The sequence below is a fragment of the Oryctolagus cuniculus genome, chromosome 16 (genome assembly GCF_964237555.1).
Source record: "Oryctolagus cuniculus chromosome 16, mOryCun1.1, whole genome shotgun sequence".
Classification (NCBI taxonomy): Eukaryota; Metazoa; Chordata; class Mammalia; order Lagomorpha; family Leporidae; genus Oryctolagus; species Oryctolagus cuniculus.
The window spans coordinates 8,948,862-8,967,338 of record NC_091447.1 but is presented as its reverse complement, the minus strand read 5'-3'; the positions used below and the strand labels follow the sequence as shown (position 1 = coordinate 8,967,338).

The window sequence follows — 18,477 nt, the reverse complement described above, 5'->3', positions numbered from 1 at the left end:
TCTAAGCTTATTTATTACATAGTTCCTTCACAGTCTCAAATTTTTCTTTGTATTACATTTTCACTGCCAGTAGAGTCTGTAAGACTAAGGGATCATGCCTTCACCACATCAAAGCCCTTGCCCTTTTCTGCCTCTCTGTGCTTATCACAGTGCTGAGCCCTTAGCTTTGAAATTCGAGTTTTTCTAACTGTTTTAAAACTGCAATTCATGGTAAGAAACATGTTTTTCCATCTATATCATGCACACATATACACATGGAAAAAAGTTTCACAAAATGCTTTCCTTCATTATGAGTGATGACATTGTGTATTCTATATTATTTTATTTGATTTCATCCTAAGGAACTAAAAAGTTTGATGTTTGATCCACTATATCAACTGCATAATTTCCCACTAATGGGTCAAAGCTTGCAGTTTTAAAAATGCTGCTTTAAACTGTCACTCATGTCAGATATATTTTCTTAAACAAACAATATCTAGGCTATGATTATGTGTGAGAAAAAAAAGACAGGAAAATGGCTAATCTTTTCTGTTTTTATAACAGTTAAAACCACATCATATGGTTAACAATTATGTAATTCATTAAAATTCAAACAAGTTTTCTATGATATCAATATATTTTAAAATGCAAAAATGCAAGAAAATTTAAATTGAGGCTTTGTGGTGGTAGCCAGATTCCATTAAATCTCCCTAGGAACTTCATCTTCTACCATGAAACCATTTCTATGGCACCCAATGCCCAGCTGCCAGAATTATCTGAAACACACACTGAAGCACGCGCTGCCCCTGGTTTCTACTGCATGTGTGATGGAGTTAAAAACAGTCTTGAAGTCTCATGCAGACAGTGCTAATCATATCCAGAGCCTGTGGGCTTGTCAGAAATGCAAGTCCATGCCACGCTAAGACCTACTGAACCAGAGCATTTGGGAATGGAACCCAGAGGTTTTAGATTCTTCAGGTGATTCTCACACACATTGCAGCCTGAGAACCAGATATCTAAGAACAGCAAGCACGCTAGTGTACTTACACTCTGTTCTCAAATTATCTCAGGTAATCTCACCCCTCAAATAGGCTGAATACTTTACAGCTCCAAGTATTGGCCCATCATTCACAGATGTTAACCTGAATACATACGCCTCCTTCAAGGAATCCCAGTCTCCTCTCACAGGGCTTCCTGCTTCCTCCTCTGTTCCTTCCTCCACACTTTCTAGGTCAGCTTAAAGATCATTTAAGTGTTTCCCATAAACCACATATATCAGAATTAAAGGTACAAACCATAGAATTTTGCTAGTACTATCTCTTAGTACCTCGTTCATCTATCCTCAGCAATCTAGAAGTCATCCATACGTTTTTTGTCAGTTCTTCTGAACTCAAGGTTCCTTACTATAATTAATTATTCTTAAGTAATAAATGTACTAAGTACATTAATTAATAACCTTATATATGAGTGCCATTATTAAGTAACTAATGTAATAAGACATTAATTAACACAATAATCAGGTGTTAATAATCATACAGACTTAGAGAAATCACAAAGCTGTATGTTAATGTTAGAAAAAATATATTGGCTGCAAATAGATCATTTTTTATTCCACAGCCTATATATTCTGATAATTTATATATTTAAATGTTATGTATATCTGAAGGTATACTATATATCACAAGTAGAAAGTTCATTTTTTGAGAAAAATTTACTGTGAATGATATCAGAAAAATATATTTACCTGCTGAAACCCCAGGTAATCCTGTATAGTAGAAGAAGCATAAAAGACCAAAGCATCTACAGTGACAACCAGTACAAAGCCATTCAGAGCCTAGAGTAAAAAGGTTACAAAGTTAGTAACACAACAATACATTAACCAAAAATAGTGACTCTATCTCTGAAAAAGCTTCCTTTCAAAATGATTTAAATTATTGTACCTCAGACACATCACACAGTCCTGGAGTGAGAAAAACCTATTTACTCCTTCTGCTTTGCCCGCTGGGGTGGGCGCTTCGTCTAGCAGTTACGACACTGGTTAAGAAGCCCATGGCCTGCATCAGAGGGTCTGGGTGCACTCCTCATTCCACCTTCTCATTCCACCTTCCGGCTCGTGCAAACCCTGGGAGGCACCAGTGGCGGCTCAAGTGCAGGTTCCTGCAGTCCACGTGACAGTCCTGGACTGAGCTCTGGGCCAGCTGTTGTAGGCTCTATGGAGCGAGTGAGCCAGCCAATAGGAGCTTCATCTTCCTCCCTCCCTCCCTCCCTCTCTCTATCTTGTTTTCTCTCAAATAAATTAGATTTTTTTTTAAAAAAAGCAACATAAGACAATCTCAGAAATTAAAAAAAATACAACTTACAGCTAAGCCTCAAAGCTTAACTGCAACCACTTTAGCAGAACACAGGCTTCTTCTTCCCCCTCCTGCTTCAGGTGTTCTCCCTTAAATATACTGTATCTATTTTTAAACATAAACTGTATATGGAATGCACTAGAACCTTTCACATTGCTATTTTAGAGAATGATAGTATGTGCGGATGCTGATTAGACTCTTTAACAAGAGAAATCTAGATAGGAGACAATTTTTTGTGTGTGTACAGATACTTCATACACTTAAGGAATGCGAAATTGGATATCCTCAAAGTATTCTAAGACGTTTTAAGACTTAATGGAAACAACAGTGTGCACAAACACATATATATGACATTCAAATACACATATAAACCTCCTGCAAACAAATCTGTCCCCTAACATCTAATGCCATTACTAACAGTGTTTTTCTCTCTCAATCTATCCTGCTATCAGTGCTATTTCTTCATTTGTTCCATCTGAAACACCATTCTTTTTCTCTCCCTTTTGCCTGCTTTCGTTAATTATTTTTCTTTTTCTTTTTCCATATCTTTCCTTGATTTAGTTTGAAAGTTCTACCCTCTTTTTCTGTTCTTTCAGTGGTTATTCAAGCTAGTGTTAATTCTCCTTTGCTCCTCTTGGGTAATAATAAACAGATGTGATGCCACTTTTAGTGTTTACTGTTACAAGTTTCCGTTCTATGGGAACTCACTGCTTCCTGCCGGAGCTGATTTTGGTCCTCGATCTATTCTTTGCTATGTGATCATGGCTAAACCTTTCCAAGATTCTCATTTGTCAAATGGATAGACAGTAGTATGGTTTAGTCACACAGATTTGGACTAGACTCCTATCTCTGTCTCTCACTGGCTGTGTGGCTCTGCAAGCTTTGGTGTCGTCACTTCAAAAACTGTCACTTTAAGAGGTGGGTGATGACGCACTGCACTCTGCCCAGCACAGAACTGGCACTCCCTGATGTAAGGTACTACACTGTCAGAGTGTGGAAATGAGCAAAACCTGGTTTATGCGATCATGCTTTGAGAATTATAAGAAGCCACAGAAATAATACTTAGTTTCTGTGACAACCACTTCGACCACAGGTGAGAGAACATATTTCAGTGCTGGGGTCCAGGACTTCATGGAAACTTCAGCCTTGGGCTCGTCAGCTTAGGGAGCACCCGCACTGCAGGTGAGGCAGACAGATTCTCTCAGCTCGCTCCTTCACAGCCAGGATCTCTGGTGCTTCTGATCTTGCCCACAAAGATAATACCTATTCTCCGACAATCTTTCTGCTAAGTGTTTCAGAGTATCCAAGGGGCTGAACTCTCCCAGCAACTCATTGAAGCAGGGCTGTAATCCAGTTTTATAATGGAATAGGAGGTAAACTCACTGTTCATAATATGCTCCAAGGTCAGAGCCAGAGTCAGCCAGGAGGCAAACTCAGAACGGTTCTGTAGCCTCCCCCAGGACCCACGCTGACCCCCCTGCTACACACTGCGAATTGCAAAGTTGGTACCCAGCTCTCTCTCTCTAACCACACCTGCCTTCTCAGGCCCCTGAGGGCAGAAAGCATATGTAGTACACAGAGATTTTGCCAGGATAAAGAGTGGTGAGTCAGTACACCAGGAAGTTGAATGTTTAATGATAAACACATCAAAAATGAGCATCAGTAAATTTTGTTGGCAGTAACAGTAACAGTACATACCCATCATGGTGTTATTTCATCCAAAAATACCTTTTTTTCCTAGAGAATACTATTAGTTGATCATGTTCATATTATTTGGGGAAAGTATTTTTTCAAACAATTGAAAATTCCTTTAGACAAATGTTAATTGTCACAAATAAAATTAAAAACTAAAAATAGTTGCATGTTAATTTTCATACATCAATGCATTTTAAATATGATCTTAAATGATCTTAGAAGATCTTAAGATCTCAAGATGATCCTATATACTGTGAAAAATAAGCTTTTTATTTATGTTAAATTATCTTAGTGAATTAAAAAATGGAGTAAAAGGGGAGTCGGCGCCATGGCGCACTAGGTTAATCCTCGGCCTGCGGCACCGGCATCCCATATGGGCGCTGGGTTCTAGTCCCAGATGCTCCTCTTACGGTCCAGCTCTCTGCTGTGGCCTGGGAAGGCAATGGAGGATGGCCCAAGTGCTTGGGCCCCTGCACCTGCATGAGAGACCAGGAAGAAGCTTTGGCTTCTGGCTTCAGATTGGCACAGCTCCAGCCATTGCGGCCATTTGGAGAGTGAACCAACGGAAGCAAGATCTTTCTCTCTGTCTCTCTCTCACTGTCTGTAAACTCTACCTGTCAAATAAATAAATAAAAAAATTTTCAAAAATTGGATTAAAAAGGTAATTTCATAATCATAAAAGGGATTATCTTTCTTTTAGTCTTAATCACAAAGATTTGCCCATTTATCTAAAAATCATGTTATTGTTCTCTTACTATTTAATATAAAGAAGAAAAGTACAATATTGCTATATGTAATTCTAACTGCTTTACTGAAAAATAAAGTTGCAGTTTTGTAATAAGTATAGTATTAACCCATTAAGTCCTGAGTTTTCAATTCTGTGACTATTTCAATGACATAATATTTATGCAAAGTTTTCATAAGTGGTATATTTAGTTTTTATAGGTGTCCTACACATAGGATGAAGGGACATAAATAAACAGTACCAGTTAGAACCTGCCTGAAATGTATGAAATAAACTATGAAGTACACAGACAATGAAAAGATAAAAAGTCATTTTTATTCTTATAAAATATTAATAAACAAGCTAATGTAGAAACTAAAATTTCTGTTAATGAATTCCTTAACATTTTCTTTATGACCTTTCTTAAGAGCAAAGGGGGATGCACATTTGGCACAGTGGTTAAGATGCTGCATGGAACACCCTCATCCTATATCAGAGTGCTCAGATACGAGTCTCAGCTTTGCTTCTGATTCCAGCTTCCGGTTAATGCATACTCAAGGAGGCAGCAGGTGATGGATCAGGTACTTGGGCTACTGCCACCGACTTGGGAGACCCGGATAGAGTTCTGGGCTCCTGGCTTTGTTAAGCCCTGGCTGTTGCAGGTATTTGGGGGAGTGAACCAGTGGCTGAAAGATCTCTCTGTGTCTGTATCTCTCTCTCTTTCAAGTAAAGTGAAAATTAATAATAAACAATGGTGCTGGCACTGTGGCATAGAGGGTAAAGCTGCCACCTGTGGTGCCAAGGTCCCATATGGGCCCAAGACCTACGGCCCCTGCACCCACATGGGAGACCCGGAAGAAGCTCCTGGCTCTGGATTGGCCCAGTTCCAGCCATTACAGCCATTTGGGGATTGAACCAGTGAATGGAAGACTTTCTCTCTCTCTCTCTCTCTGCCTCTCTGCTTTTCAAATAAATAAACCTTTTAAAAAAATAATAATAATAATAAAAAAAGCAAAAGAAAAGACTTCTTATCACAAGTTCCAGGCCGTATTGCAAAAACATCTTCCACGCTGTAGCAGTAATTGGCTAATAATTTCAGGTAGAAAATACAGCCAGATGCTGTTATGACAACTGTATAAAATGAAATGTGCCATTTCACAGGTGTACAATGTTTTCATCACCTTCTTCATAAAGCGATAACAGATAAAGACAATACTGTGGTCTACAAATGGTATCCAACATGATTCAAAACAGGTGGGTTTACTTTATTCACTTGAGAGGCAGAGTAAGAGAAGGAGATCCCACCTGCTGGTTTACTCCCCACATGTCTACAATGGCTGGGGCTGGGAACCAGGACCATAAACCAAGTCTCCATGTGGGTGGCAGGAACCCATCTGCCTGAGCCATCACTGCTGTGCCTGAAGGCCTGCATTAGCAGGAAGCTGGAGTCAGGAGCAGAGCCAGGAAAACAAATCCTGGTACTCTGAGGCATGAAGCAGATGGTTCTAACAGAAGTCTTAACCAAAAGCCAAATCAACGCACACACCCCCAAGGTGCTTTTATTATAACTACCTCAAGACTTACAATTTCCAGATAATTTAAAATTTAATTTAAAAACTCTAGCTTTGCATTAGTACATTTTTATTCTGCATCCTTGACTAAAGATATGTACGCAGTTTGTCTCAATCACTGGTCCACAATTTAGCAACTGTTATGTCCATCAATTCACAGTTGTCTATTTTCAATTGAAATAAAGGACCACCTGACTACATAACCCAATAAGTGTATAATCACATAAAGCAGCAATCATTAGAATTTTTCCTATGACCTGAATAAAGAGTCATTTTTTTAAATATATGCATAAAGATTTGCAGCTGGAGCTGAGGGGAGGACTCTTGCTTGAATATATTCAATTTTTTAACATAATAGAAATGGTTAATTTCTGTTATCTGGAGTTTAAACATAATTGCAGAATCATAATAAAAACATCAAAAATTATTAGTCTAAACTTCAGTATTCACTGAAAGAATTAATGGAGCTAATAAAACTTGTGGTTACTTCCCTCTACCTCTTTTCAACAAAATAAATAAATATCTGAAAATGTTGCATGACAATCAAGTGTCAGTTCTAAGAGAAAGACAATAGAGGAAAACAAGTATTCAAAATGCTTTTACAGAAAAATCTATTAGAAACTCTCCAAGTTCTCCAAATGTACAGGACTAACAATAATTGAGAAAATCTGCAGCCTGTAAGTTTCTCCCAGGTGCTTAAATAAAATGTAAGATAAAATATTGGAGAAAAAAATTCTGATTAAAAAGAATTTTTAACTAGTAAGTAAATATAACTATTTTAACTGAGCTGCATTTCTGCAAAAAAGTATATACAAGTTCAATACCTTAAATGGAAACTTTACACTAATCTAAGAGTCATTGCTATATGAAGAAATACAACAGGGTTGATGATTAAACCCTTAATTAGTCTACTTCGTGTAACACAATTTCTTCACATTACATCTTTATTGTAGTTCAGGTAAAAGTGGCACTGGACATGAGATGGCTCTAGTTTTCTTTTTCTATTTACATTTGTTCTTTCAAAGAATCATACTCACTAAAATTTACCTGCAGTAAGAATTCTCCCTCTTGCAAGTTCAGGCCTTCTCCAAACTTTGCCCTGCAGGGATCCTGGCCTCCATTTCTGTCCGCAGAGGAGGACTTTAATGCAACTATGGGAAAAAATGGAAAGACACGTGAGATAGTAGAGCAGATCTTAAAACAAGCAACGTTAAAGGACTGAGACAGAAAACCTCTGAACACAGGGGCAAAAAGACAACTTGAAATAATGGCGTTCACTGGTACTGTAATGACCAGGTAATCCTTTTGCCAATGATGGTTTCCAACTCTGTGCTAACAATAAAATTGAAGCAAGATGTCAGCTGATGCTATCAGAGACAACTTTTGATGGTTCACTCTGATTTTTACCACACAACTTAGAAGTTTCTAGTAACAGTGCTGCTACGAACTCTTCCCTCCATTTCCAGTCTACTTCCCACACTACAGTTCCCGAGAACGCGACCTTTAGAAGGGTCTGAAGGTCTGCAGAGCTGTATCTGAGCTTCAGGGACTAGCAATGGTGAGGAGCAACAATCAACCACACACCTCACTGAGAGATACTTCTACCACATTGAGAATTCTCTTGTCTAGTTTTTGGGTAAAAAACTGCCAATGCTGTTATTAGGCTCATGTTAAATTTATAAATCAACAAATGGTTCTTTCCAAGAATGTTTCACCACTGGTTCAAGTCTATCATTTTGTCATACTAGCTTGTGAGTCACATCTCCAAATAGTTAATTGTGATGGTCTCTATCCTCTCTCAAGGTGTGCATGCACACGTGTGTGTGTGTGTGATGTACTTACAGTCTGGGAGGCAGCACAGCTAAACAGAAATAACAACAGTTACCATTTACTTAGTTAAGCATTTTGCCCAGCACTTTCAAATACGCTCTCATTTTTAAGCATGTGGATATTGGTGTTGGACAGAATTGGGTTCAAATCTTAGTTCTGCCATTTACTAAATGTGTGCACTCCTCGAGCTTGTTTCCTGTTAACTGAAGTGGAAACCAAAAAAAAAAAAAAAAAAAAAAAAAAAACAAAACCAAAACCAACAAACAAACAAAAAAAAAACAAAGCCAACTCTGCAAGGTTGTTACAGAGTTTAGAGAACATATGTGAAGTGCCTGGCACATGGCACATCAATAGTTCAATAAAAAATAGCTTTAAATCTTAGCCATAGGGGCCAGCGCTGTGGCGCAGCAGGTTAACTACCTGGCCTGAAGCGCCGGCACCCCATGTGGGCACCGGTTCTAGTCCCAGCTGCTCCTCTTCCGATCCAGCTCTCTGCTATGGCCTGGGATAGCAGTAGAAGATGGGCCAAGTTCTTGGGCCCCTGCATCCATGTGGGAGACCCAGAAGAAGCTCCTGGCTCCTGGCTTCGGATCAGCGCAGCTCCGGCCGTTGCGGCCATCTGGGGAGTGAACCAGTGGATGGAAGACGTCTTTCTCTGTCTCTACCTCTCTCTGTAACTCTTTCAAATAAATAAATAAAAAAAAAATTAAAAAAAAAAAACTCAGCCATAATTCCCAGAGGTTAATGACTGTCTTACTATGTAAGGTATGAACATCTAGATACCTTCAATTTTTTTTTATTTTTATTTTTTGACAGGCAGAGTAGATAGTGAGAGAGAGAGACAGAGAGAAAGGTCTTCCTTTTGCCATTGGTTCAACCTCCAATGGCCGCCATGGCTGGCATGCTACGGCCAGCGCACCGCGCTGATCCGAAGGCAGGAGCCAGGTGCTTCTCCTGGTCTCCCATGGGGTGCAGGGCCCAAGTACTTGGGCCATCCTCCACTGCACTCCCTGGCCACAGCAGAGAGCTGGCCTGGAAGAGGGGCAACTGGGACAGAATCCGGTGCCCCGACCAGGACTAGAACCCGGTGTGCCGGTGCCACAAGGCGGAGGATTAGCCTAGTGAGCTGTGGCGCCGGCCTGATACCTTCAATTTTTATCTCTCAATTTCTGTGATCTCTTTTTAATCTAGGATATTTAAATAGGGGAAATTAGTAAACAAAACCATCTTGGGCCAGTCCTTTTAAGACTTCTTATTTCATTGTGTTTATAGATCAAAATAATCTGCCTCCGTGAAATACAAGATTCACTAATCACCAGTTTTCTCTCAAATTGAATAAAGCATCCCATATAAAACATTTTCGTGTTTGCAGTGTATTTTCTGGTAAATCTTCAGAGCATGTGTCACACCGGGACTTTATGCCAAGTTCTAGCTGTCGTTGAAGTGGAAAGATTTTTCTCTAAAGAGGAGGCCAGAAATATGGCCTCTCAATATGATAATTTTAAAGGCCAGAGAACAGATTTCCTTAGGCCAAAAAATGGCTTGAGGTAAATTGATCCAACAATTAATCATGTCCAGAGGAAATATCTAATGTTTTCTGACCGAAAGGTAGGAGCAAGAATGGCCTTTCTTTCCATTTCTATTCTGTATAATGTTGTTCCTTCCTTCCTTTTTAAAAAAGAGTTTTGATTAACACGCATTATTTGTACAGCTTTACGCAGCACAGTGCTATATTTCAACACATGTATACAACACAAAGTGTTCAAGCCAGGTCATGAACATAATCGACATTTCCTGGTCTTTTCTCCATGCTTTGTGCCTATGAGCTCCTCTCTCCCAGCTTTTCACACAGAGAAGAACATCTGACGGTGAGCTGCGGTCATCCCACTGTGCTGTGTAACACCAGAACTTGTTATTCTATATTTTTGGTGCCCATTACCCAACCTCCCTTCTTTGTCTCTGGCTATCACTAAGCACCTTTTAAAACTTCCACATGAGTGAGAACACACAGCATTCTTCTTTCTGTTTCGGGCTTGCTTCACAACAATGACCTTCGGCTCCATTCATTTTGCTCCAAATGACAGAATTTCGTTTTTTATGGCTGAATAATATTCCACTACACATACAAACATTTTCACCCATGTATGGACATCTTACACGCACTAAAACCTCAGAATGTCAGGGTTAATTACACTCTGCTACTTTTCCAAAAGCTCCAGTATAGGTATAGTTTCTGTTATACTGAAAAATCATTAAGACTTCCTAGTAAAAAGAAAAGAACAAAGCCAAAACATGTACATTGCTTGCCATGTAAAAAAAAAAAAAATAACCTGAAAGAGGCATATAACAACAGCATCATATTTTAAGTGCCTAAAATTAACATGAAGCAGCTCTTAAAATTAAGTTTTAATAAATGGAACTGGAGTTAATCCCAACTAGAGAACCTGATAGGAGAAAAGACGGAGAGATAACATCTTGACCACTGGTAAGCTGAAGAAGTAAGAGACATCATTCATCGCAGAGTAACTGGTGATTTCTCTTTGAACTTATCTTGGAGTTATGAGACAATATAAGTAGGCAGTAGACAAACACTGCTTTTTAGTAGGAAATTTAATCTATGCAAACAAGGAACAGGAAAAAAGTGTAAAAAAAATTAAGTACCAGATGGGATTTAATTACAGTACTAAAAGAACTTAAAGGAAAAAATAGGAACAAATTCCTTCTAAATGACGATGCACAGGATTGTAAATAGTTGCAAGGGCAATATTTAATACATTAACTACTTCATTAAATATTGCAAGAAGTGCATTTTGGGCAATGATCACCGAAGGGTCTACGAAAAGCAAATATTTCTGTTGCTCTTGTATCTAAGGTCAATCACTGGTAAAGGATTTAAGTAAATATTATGCAAAGATGTGTCCAGGAAGGGTGTGTTCCCTTCCCAGAGTCATCTAAAACACACTACTGTGCCTGCTGAGAAACTCACTTTATGCTCCGGCCTTACCAGACTATGTAATGTTTTACCTTTCTGTGAAGTTTTCTATTTCTTGGTCTCTCACCAACTACCACTCCCTTCTTAGAATTACCAGAAAGTATATTACTACCACTTACTTGTGCTCATGCATTGCTTGCCCTGATTAGAAAGCAGTGACAAAGAAGGAAGGTGCCATGTGACACTATCACATCTCTACCGCCTGGGTGACTTTCAATACATGATTTTCACAATGCTGTGTGGTACTGAGCACAAACTGCAGACCCAGCATTGCCTAGGCATGACGGTGTTATTTAATCTGCAGAACAGCCCTATGACGTCAGCACGGAACACATGAAGAAACTCAGTTAGGGGAGGTTAACACACGTCCCCAGGGCCAGAGTTTTAAGTGGCAGAACTTAGATAAAAGCACAGGGAGCCTGATGCCAACATGTGAGCTGTTATGAACTGCCTCCTGGACTCCTCCACTATATTATCCACCTCTGACCTCTAGTTTCCTCATCTTCAAGTGAGGACAATACCAGCCCTTGAGACAAATTCTTATGAGGGCAAAACACCGTGTGGAGTACCTGAGTAGTCTGGAATCACTCACTGACAGTCAAGGGCAAAGATAATAAACAATGTTGAGTTTACACACCCTCAAGTCATCACAGACAGCTTGAGATAAAGGTGCACACCAGGGGTAAACTTAGTTTTCCCACTTTTACATAGAAGTATTAATGATCAAGTATCTAGCAGGACTGTTCTGAGGACTAAATGACACGGCGTTGAAAGTACTTCAAAACTGCAAGTTGTTATACAAATTTCATGCATTAATTATCAGATATCTAGAACACTTTAAACACTGCATCTCAAGAATTAAATGCACAATTCAGAGAAACAAAGTATAATCTCTGAAAACAAGTCATCAACTGATTCTGCTACTTAGGGAGCATGTGCTGTGCTGTAGCAGATACGTGTTACAGTCTCCTCCACCAGCCAGGAAGCACCACTTTCCAAAGCCCAAGGACTTGACTTTGAACATTTAGTGGAATGTCAAAATAGTAAACCACAGTGTGTTTCCACTATCTGCTCACTGAGAGGCCTATAAAGCAACCCCACAACACAAATAAGAAGTTAATCTAATCAGTGACAGGATTTAGAGTGTAAACATATCATATTCTAGATGATTCCAGCCTATTCCCACTTGCATTTAAACATACTCATGTTTCCTAATATGGAACTTTCATTCCTTATATATTTAAGCTCAGAGGTCCATTTCTCCCTACATGCCAAATATTTCTTCTTCAAAAAAAAATGCTTTAAATTGTTCAAGATTGAAAATTCATGGTAAAAAAATACTGGACTGTGATAAAGTTTATTGTTTATTTTGTACTTTGTTATTGTAATTTGCACTTAACCAGAAAAATGACAGGATGAATCCTGCCAGGAGGAACATATGCTTTCTAAATCCCTAATCATCGCCATAAATTCAATTGATTTTATAATAATATTTATCATCCCTTTATTACTTTGGCAGGGAAAGTTAAATTCCATTCCCACACAGACATAAGCATAAAAGACAGCAAAACTATGACCTATTATAAAACTTAACCAACCACATAAACTTTTATGAATGAGAAAGGGTTAATTAGGGGGTTATTTCCTACACGTAAAGAGAATATCCCTAGTTTATTTTAGCCTGATATGAAGGCGTATTTATAAATAATTTCCAAATAAGACATTAAGTGTACCTAAAGGGAGTTTCCTTTACATATGCTGGAGTAAAAGATACATTTCACTTTCCTTTTGTAAATGAAGTGTTCTTTCTCCTTTTGAGGGAAGGAAGAAATTGAAAATAAAACTGTGTTGTTTTTAATCCCTAGAAAACAAATGTAAGGTCTACATAGTTCAGTAGTTTCTGATGATACAGATCATGTCTTCTTTTTTTTCTGCTACAAATTTCTAATCACCAAGACAGCAGAAAAGTAAACTGGGTTTTTTAAAAATGTGAGTGTTAGTTTACATATACAAGACTGTAGGTTAAGAAACAAGTGGTCACTGTCTTTTGAGCAAATCTAAAAGAATTTCTCAAGCAGAAAAAATCCTTAGAAGTGGGTCCTATTTCAACTCAAGTGGAAACTGACTTTCAAAGATGTTACTTAACATTGTTCTAGTTACACAGTGACATGCAAGCCTTCTGTTTTGATTCATTAAATCTCTACATTAACTAAGCCAACAAGAGCCATTAATTTACCTCTTCCATGAGAAATGACTTGCATTTAACTTTTCATATATATAAGAGGGGAATTCAAACTGCACTGACTATAACTCATAAATGACTATAGCTGACTATAACTCATAAATGACAACACGGATTCTCACACTGTCAGGGATATTAGAATCACTTGGAAAGCCGCGTCAGCCATAATGCTTCAGGTCTCTCATTCAGTAAGTGTAGGCTAGGACATAGTCTGTACTATGTAGTCTGGGCTACTGCTAACAAGTTCCCATAGAGCACTGGTACCAGGGCTACTCTGTGAACCAGTGACTTAGAATTTCAGGATTTAGTAAACAATTTAGAAATGTTCTCTATGTCTCTCATCATTACCATGTTTAAAGAACACACTTGTAGAAATTTCTTCAGGAAACAATAGCCCTAATAACACTTTTACAAACACAAAAACTGAAGCACACACGAAACACATGGCAGTAACACAAAATTCTCAATGCATCCAAATAAACAGCACACCACGCCCATCATTTATATTCTCACCAAAGCAAGCCATGTCATTCTTCCCTGAACACAGTGTCTAAAATGGAGTATGTGCCACTTCTGATGAAAGAAAATTATATGGATCAGTAATTATTACATATTTTTAAAAAAAATATTTAGCTTCTTTATTTGGAAGACAGTTACAGAGACAGGGAGAGATAGAGATCTTCCATTGAGAGGTATCTTTCATCTGCTGGTTCACTCCCCATATATATTACATCAAAAAGCTTAAAAAGAATTAAATAGCAAATTTCCATCTCAAAATCAAAACACTATTTATCATTAAACCAAAAATCTATCCAAAGGTGGATAGTACCATGGGTAAATAAAACTCACCAAACACTTTATTTGTTGATTATACAATGCTAAACTCAGATAAACAAACCTACTTCAGATATTTCTAAAATTAAGAAATAACATTTGCTATGATATTGTGATACTAAAATTGGTAAATCAGTTGGTATTTGGTAACTTAAACATTACAGCAGATGAAATTATAGAATTCCCATGAATGAAAAAGCAGATGTACAAACCCATTAGACTTTATAAAATATCAACCTTTAAAAGTTGCTTTATCATTTAATTCATTTTTACTGCTTGCTCAAGCTTGGCATATATACATGCATATATATTTATTTTTCTAGAACAATATTCTTGGGTAGGCTTTGGTGCAGTGACTAAAACCTTGCTTGGGATGCTGAAGGGATTGGGTTTGAGTCTCAGCTCTACTTCTGATTCCAGTTTCCTGGTAATGCACACCCTACAAGGCAGCAGGTGATGGCTAATGACCCAGATTGTGTTCCAAGATCCAGCTTTGTCCTGGCCCAGTCCTGACTACTGTAGGCAGCTGGGAAATGAACTAGCAGATGGAAGTTCTCTCTCTTTCTCTGCCTTTCAAATAAAATGAAAATAGTCCACGAATAAATAACAATATTCTGCTTTAAAGAGGTACCAAAGCGGGACTGAAGTTTGTAGAGATGCATCAGCTGCAGGTGAATAAACACAACAGCTCTCTGTAAGTAAATTAATAACTGTGATGGTTGAGGGCCAATTATGAAAGCACCTGTGGAAGACAACAAGAAAAGCCCCAAATAAAGTCAGCCAAGATCCATGATAAGCAATGAGTCAAACAAATGTTAGACCATCGCATCTAACCTCACATCCAATAAACGTTACATCTTGATTATCTAACATCACATCCAACTTCACGTCTAATAAGTATTAGATCATGACATCTAGTATGGTAACTGGCATCCTCTCTTCTCACACTATTTTTAGACCTGGGAAATTTAAAATATTCTAACATTAACTCTACACTTTATAAAACAGTGATTATTCTAAGCAAGTAAACATGAGTCAAGACTCAGATTTCCCCTGTTACCAGGTTTTGAAAATAACCAGAAAACTACTTCCCCTGATGGTAGCCAGTGTGGAATTTAGAATTAGAAACTCAAACCCCTAACTCAGTTCTGACAGGCTTAATGGTAACCTAGTGAAATTCATCCTTTTCTTGTTCTGACACTTCTTTTCCACGAATTAAATATATACACCTTAATTCTAAAGATGCCATAATGAATAACCCATGACTCAGGTATAATAGAGGATGTAAAATATTTTATAGTTAATGAGTATAAATAGTACCATATTTACTATGAAGATTTTATTGAAGGAATAAATACTACATCACACATTTCCCCTACTACCATCACCTAGGAAAAAAATTTGTCTGTCTCTTTCAGCTCATTAGATACATGCGTCTAAATAGAAAACCTAGATTACCTATTTCCAAATTTTTGGTTCTTTTCCCAAAAATTCAATATGTGGGATTCACTCTCAAAAATCAGAATAAATTTGAATACATACAAGATGTTGAACATTTCAAACGGTAATATGGAAATCTAATTCAAATAATGCAATATATGCTGAAATTATTCTTAGTACGAATAAAACATTACCACACAGGATCGGGTTGGTCAGCAAGCCCAATGCTTACTGTGGGACAAATATGCAAGATAACACAGGAGAAAACAACCCCCTACTTTAACACCAAATTTTACAGGTTAAGCCGTGGCCACCCAGATTCTGGTGTGCTAACAAGCTACTAGTGATCACTTTAATTTACTTAAACTGTTTATATACTTTGCATGTCAGAGATAATGTGATATTTGAGTTTAATACTCAAATAATGTCAAAGAAACTGCTTCAAACTTCATCAATGAAGTACTCAAAAGTTACATTTCAGAATGCTTTAATTAACTAGGAATACATACATATCACTGTTGTACTTAAAAGTTAAGTGTTGCTTTGCAGACAGTAACAGCAGTGTAGTCACGGCCCTGCTGTTTAAGATGATCCATCCAAGTTGGATTATTTAAACTTGCAATAAATAGATGTATTTTCTTGGAAAAATATCTATTGTTATAGTAAAACTTGAGTTTCCTTTCTAACAAGATTGTATGATTACTGGTTTATATTGTTCTTTCCGCAGGAATTCACACACCCCCTGTTTGCATCCTGTTATTCACTTGGAGCTTCCCTTCCCTTCACTATACTGTTTCCCTAGTGGTGACAGAGCAGGACCAACTGCAACAAGCGTCTGTCTCGGCTGCACTCAGCAGTCACTCAGCTCAGGTGGGTGGGTGACCTCCAGGTGTTTTTCTGTTGTACTGCCTTCCCAGAGCACGGGCAACGTACGGCAGACTTGGGGATCTATTTTGTTATTTTTACCAATTACTTCCCTCCCTTTCTACCTTACGCTATGTTGTTTACTGAACAACCTAAGACACTGTTTAAGATGTATGAACACCCCTAGTGTACAAACACACATTTTTCCTAACATTTTGTACCTTTCGATCTGTTTTTCTGAATGCAATGAAAACACTAAATACAAAACAAGATAAACTTATTCAGGAAATAATCAAGGCCCGGTAAGTCTCTGCCTCAGACATTGTAATGTGCTTGTTAATATACTGATTCCTCGGTTTTACACAGAATCTACTGAACCAGAATACAAGAAACATAGCTTTTTATTAAGATTTCCAGGTAATTCTTATACATACTGATGTTTGAAAAACAATACGTAAAGGTTCTCAAATTAAAGACAATATACTTGATGAAGAAATGATACATGTAGGTAATAAGATCCTACTGTCAAATACACTGAAGCAGAATGAAAGAGGGACAAGCTCATTAATGAAGAGCTAAGAAAATACTTTTTAACAAGTATTAACTCCTTGATGAGCCCTGTTAAACTACGACATTCTTTATAAAGTAGACTTTGGAACCTGCTTTCCTTGAGGGGTTGGACAACAGGAGGCATGTCTAGTCAGGCTTGTGTGTTTCTGTGTGTACACACACATATAATGCATACATTAAATGTATATACAAGTGTTTCTGCTTAAAGGGTACTAATTATGTTAGCACTTAAATGCCACGCCAGCTGCTCTAAGGAGCTTCAGTTTTGTTTTGCTTCTAAACAAGGGATAACCTAAACATTTTTTTCCCTTCTTTTTAACAGATATAAAGAGGAGCAGGAAATGGAAATGCAAAATGACTCAGGCCAATAAATCTTTACAAAGTCAACAAATAATGCTTCTCTGGCTTCTAGAGGGTAAACTCTAGGGTTGAGAGCCATGTCTCTTATGCCTTAGACTCCCCCACGACATGGGCAGGTAGTGAGCACAGCATGTGCATAAACCCAAAGGATCAGGGCGCCATTCCACGGAGCTGGGAGCCACAACCTACAGTGGTGGTTTCCAAATTTCAGCAGGCGTCTAGCCTCAGCATCAGAGTTTATGATTCTACAGGTAGGTGTGGAGGCTCAAGAATTTGCATTTCTCAGAAGTTCCCAGGTAATTCTGATCCTGCTAGTCTGGGAACTACGCCTCTGAGGACCACAGATCTTGGGGAAAATCCTCAGAGCTTTGCTATATAAGGATCCTAAAAAAAAGAAGTAACTGAGATATGGTGAGGAAAAGAAAAAACCATATACCAGGAATCTGGAAACTAGTGTTCTAGTTTCAGCTCTAACACAAAATGACCAAACAGCTGATAAACACAGCCACAGACAGTCCACTTAATAGTGTATAACACATCTCCAGGATTAAGCTGGAAAGCCTTTTTAGATATACATTAGAGAAAACTGGAAAAGTCCACTATGAAATCTGTAAATATGAATTTTCCATGAAGTTACAAGTAAGTGTGTGTCTGTTCCCCATACCAGAGAAAGTACATGTAAGCAAGCAAATAACTAGAATGCTCAGACTAAAGACACCAAAACAGGGCAACATAAACTCAAAGAAAAATTAAGTATTTTATAATATTCTAAACATAAATTACAAACTCAAGTATCAGCAAATACAATAAATAGGTACAACACTTCCTTGTGATTTAAACCAGTAGTATGAGAACTTTTTAGGAATGCAAAATCTCAGTTCATACCTACACCTACTGAGTAAGGATTTGCATCTTTATTTATTTTTTTTTTTTTTATTTTTTGTCAGGTAGAGTGGACAGTGAGAGAGAGAGACAGAGAGAAAGGTCTTCCTTTGCTGTTGGTTCACCCTCCAATGGCCGCCACG

The 18,477-nt window shown here is 38.0% G+C and overlaps 1 protein-coding gene across 1 annotated transcript in view; it reads right to left on the bottom strand.

Annotated features, from left to right (window-relative positions):
* AHR (aryl hydrocarbon receptor) overlaps nt 1–18,477 on the bottom strand; it is a 45,869-nt gene that overhangs the window by 11,830 nt on the left and 15,562 nt on the right. The window contains 2 exon segments of the mRNA NM_001082205.1: nt 1,724–1,813; nt 7,368–7,471. Coding sequence (NP_001075674.1) covers nt 1,724–1,813; nt 7,368–7,471 — 194 coding nt within the window.